The following is a 691-nucleotide window of genomic DNA, read 5'->3' as shown; positions in this document are numbered from 1 at the left end:
TCTCTGGATCTGAAATAAGTAAGCCGGGCATTCCCAACAGGTGGGGCTGGAGAGTGAAGGAGAAAGAACTAGATGGAGTAGAGCCTCTGAAGATCGAGTGGCCGCTGGAACCAGAAACAAGACTCGTCAGTGCCCCTACTGCCCGTATACTACTCATTTCACTACAAACCTTACGAACCATGTGCGAACGCACACTGGAGAAAAACCATACTCTTGTCCTCATTGTCCTATCAGCTTCACCCAGAAAGGCAGTTTGCGGTCACACATTCTGACACATACTGGGGAAAAACCGTTTGCTTGCCCATATTGCTCTTATAGATCATCACGAAAAACAACTGTAAAAGCTCACATATTTGCTTATCACTCACATGCTGTTTCAGCAAATACTTCTCATAGTAATTCATAATTGTGTATTTGGAAATATGAAAACAGTTAATCTGCTATTTGTAATTATGATGACTATGATGACTATTACTCCAAGTTTATTTGAAAAGTATGTTCTTTTTTATTTCCCTTACGTTTTGTAATTATTGCAATTCTCAAATAGTTATGACTTTTGGAAGTGTTATATATTATTAAATAAAGGGAGACATAAAGCTAAGTAACCTTAAATTGATATATATGAAATACTTGAAACCGTTAACATGAAAGTGGATTTTCATATTAACCCGTTTTCCTTTAAATGCTTTTA

At 36.9% G+C, this 691-nt stretch overlaps 1 protein-coding gene across 1 annotated transcript in view; it reads left to right on the top strand.

The window, feature by feature from the left end:
• The window catches only part of LOC119593731 (myoneurin-like), a 102,537-nt gene extending 102,094 nt beyond the window's left edge, over positions 1 to 443 (top strand). The window contains exon 6 of the mRNA XM_037942711.1: positions 41 to 443. Coding sequence (XP_037798639.1) covers positions 41 to 406 — 366 coding nt within the window. The 3' untranslated portion in view covers positions 407 to 443. The remainder of the gene's footprint in view (positions 1 to 40) is intronic.
• The last annotated feature ends 248 nt before the right edge of the window (positions 444 to 691 follow it).

This window comes from Penaeus monodon, chromosome 32 (assembly GCF_015228065.2).
Source record: "Penaeus monodon isolate SGIC_2016 chromosome 32, NSTDA_Pmon_1, whole genome shotgun sequence".
Lineage (NCBI taxonomy): Eukaryota > Metazoa > Arthropoda > Malacostraca > Decapoda > Penaeidae > Penaeus > Penaeus monodon.
Note: the sequence above shows the minus strand (reverse complement) of the source record. Positions and strands in the feature narration are given on the sequence as shown.